General features: G+C 42.0%; 1 protein-coding gene across 1 annotated transcript; it reads left to right on the top strand.

Moving 5' to 3' along the window:
• Positions 1-4: 4 nt before the first annotated feature.
• On the top strand, positions 5-2,778 carry LOC125531902 (receptor-like serine/threonine-protein kinase SD1-8; the record flags this gene model as incomplete). The annotated part of the gene is made up of 5 exons (XM_048696118.1): positions 5-710; positions 922-1,023; positions 1,769-2,006; positions 2,093-2,243; positions 2,332-2,778. Coding segments are annotated over 5 exons (1,455 nt in total), but the record flags the coding sequence as incomplete, so codon positions are not given.
• Between the last annotated feature and the right edge of the window lie 260 nt (positions 2,779-3,038).

A 3,038-nucleotide genomic window follows, 5' to 3' on the forward strand; every position in this document is an offset into this window, starting at 1 on the left:
CCCCAACACCCTCCTGCAAAGCTTCATCGGGAATGGCTCGAGGCCACACCGGCGAAGCCCGGTATGGATAAACTACCTCCTCCGTTTCTACTACATGGATATGTTCAAGTCTACCATCTACATGGCGTTGCATCATGCCGGCGACGAGGTTTACATGTCGTTCGGCATGCCAACCGGCTCCGCCGTGTTGGTTAGGATGAATATTGACTACTCAGGTAAGGTAACTGTCCTAAGCTGGGAAAGCAACATGTCGGTATGGAGAGCCCTGTACGCAGAGCCTGAACATGAGTGCAATACGTATAGCTACTGTGGTCCTTATGGTTACTGCGACAACACAGAAATCATCCCAGTGTGCAAGTGCTTGGATGGTTTCGAGCCGAGGGACGATAAAGGATGGATCGTCGGACGTTTCTTGCAGGGATGCCGCCGGAAGGAGGTGCGAAGGTGTACCCCTGGAGACGGGTTCTTGACCTTTTCGGGCATGAAGGTCCCTGACAAGTTCCTCCATGTCCCGAACAAAAGCTTTGATGAGTGCACTGAGGAATGCAAAAGCAATTGCTCATGTGTGGCATATGCTTACTCCAGTATGAGCAACATGGATATCGACGGAGATGACACAAGGTGCCTGGTATGGATGGGGGATTTGATCGACATGGAGAACAACACACAAGGAGGGGAGAACCTCTATGTTCGGACTTACGTATTACAAGGTATGTTTCCTTCGTTGCTCCTCCTTGTATGTATCGTTGCTTATGTTTCAGTAGATAGTTTTTTTAAGGAGGGATCCATGCATTGAAATTGGAAGAAAGAATGGCCAAATGTTTTCATGCTTGCATTAGAGAAAGAGTCATTACTATTCTATGGATGTGATGGTTAGCATTGATAAACGTTGATGATTCTGCGTAAACTAATTCTGTGCAGGTAACCTGAGAAAGGTCAAAACTATAAAAATGGTATTACCATTTGTGTCAAGTTTCTTGATCTTCATATGTGTGGTGTTTATTTGGGCCTACGTCAATAGAGGTAGGAAATTATTATTTTCGTTCTAATTTACTCCCTTCGTTCGGAATTACTTGTCGCAGAAATGGATGTATCTAGACGTATTTTAGTTCTAGATACATCCATTTCTGAGACAAGTAATTCCGAACGGAGGGAGTACATGTCATCTCCAGTCACAACAAACTAATGGGACAGACACACATTCTTGACAGGCAATCATGCTAGCAAAGGTGTCTGGCAAAGGATCATGCGAGTATATTCAAGAACTTGTAAGGAACTCGTTGATAGTAACACAGAGTTTCCCATTTTGAGATTCCGAACAATTGCTGTCGCGACAAATAATTTCTCTGAATCTAGCATTCTCGGCCAAGGAGGTTTTGGCAATGTTTATAAGGCAAGAAGCCCCTGTACTGATAATTGGATCATTAATGGAAGATCTAACCTTTCTTACTCAATAATACCTCATGTTTCAGGGCAAGTTGGAAGATGGTAAGGACATTGCTGTGAAAAGGCTTCGTGTAGGTTCTGTCCAAGGGGAAATGGAGTTCAAGAATGAAATAGTTCTGGTCACCAAGTTGCAGCATAGGAACACGGTCAAACTTTTAGCTTGCAGCATTCATGAAGATGAAAAACTTTTGATTTATGAATACCTACCTAACGGAAGTTTGGATTCCTTCATTTTCAGTACGTCTGCTCACTTGTTGCAAAGTCTCTATGAAAGGAACACACTTCATTGATAGTATGCTTTGTATATTTCTATCATTGGCAGATGACACAAGGAAGTCACTACTCAACTGGCCCACAAGATTTAAGATAATCACAGGTGTAGCCAGAGGCCTTCTTTATCTCCACCAAGACTCTAGATTGACAATGATTCATAGAGATCTCAAGGCAAGCAACATATTGTTGGATGCTGAGATGGACCCCAAAATATCTGATTTTGGTACAGCTAGGATATTTAGTGTCAATGAAAAGCAAGGACACACCAATCGAGTCGTTGGAACATTGTGAGTAGTGAGAATTTTCATTCATGCTAACTCTCGTTTTTGTGCTTAATTCAATTGGTCAAGTTTAACTTTTATGCGGCAAGCAGTGGATACATGTCGCCCGAATATGCAATGGAAGGAATCATCTCCGTCAAGTCTGATGTGTACAGCTTTGGTGTATTACTCCTGGAAATAGTGAGTGGCTTGAAGATCTGCACTACAAGCCCAAGCACGCACTCTCATAACCTTATAGATCATGTAAGTGCTCAAAAGTTGCTCAATTCATATGAATGGGTGCTACCTAGTACTATTTGATATGATTACTTACATTATTGATTCGATGCAGGCGTGCAGCTTACAGAGGGATGGGATGTTGTTGAATCTTGTCGACCCGTCTATCATCGAGGGTTGCTCTCCTGATGAAGCTGATGAAGCTCTACGGTGCATCCATATTGGACTGTTGTCGGTGCAGAACAACCCAAATGCTCGCCCCCTCATGTCTTGGGTGGTAGAAATCCTGGATAACAAAGCCATAAAGCTCCCGCAGTTGAAAGAGCCCATATACTTTGGATACCAGATCTATGGAAGTGACGGACTAGGATAAAGCCCCGTAAAAAACACGAGCCTCGAAATTCGCAAGGGGAGATAGAAACAGTGTTCTATGGATTCCGAGGATCATGTCATTTACATGTATTTCCAATGGTCGACTCACTGGTACCATAGTTCCAACGTGCAAAGCATATAGAGAGGCTTTTTTGGCTCCAAGACTTGGTAACTCTTCTAGATGTATCAATTGCACACAGTTGGTTATAGATAAAACCAAAATGAATATTAAGTAAATGTATGGTTGGAGTTCGCACAACTATTACGTATCAATATATTGTATTTTATTAAAATTCATATAAAACTATGTGTGTGTTACATTTTCACTAAATAAGAGATTTCTTATACTTACTAGATAATTGCTCATGCGTTGCAATAGGAGCATAAACATTGTACTACCTCCATTCCAACATATGTCTCATGATTTTAATGTAAGTCTCATGGTAGAGT

The sequence above is a fragment of the Triticum urartu genome, unplaced genomic scaffold (genome assembly GCF_003073215.2).
Source record: "Triticum urartu cultivar G1812 unplaced genomic scaffold, Tu2.1 TuUngrouped_contig_8347, whole genome shotgun sequence".
Classification (NCBI taxonomy): Eukaryota; Viridiplantae; Streptophyta; class Magnoliopsida; order Poales; family Poaceae; genus Triticum; species Triticum urartu.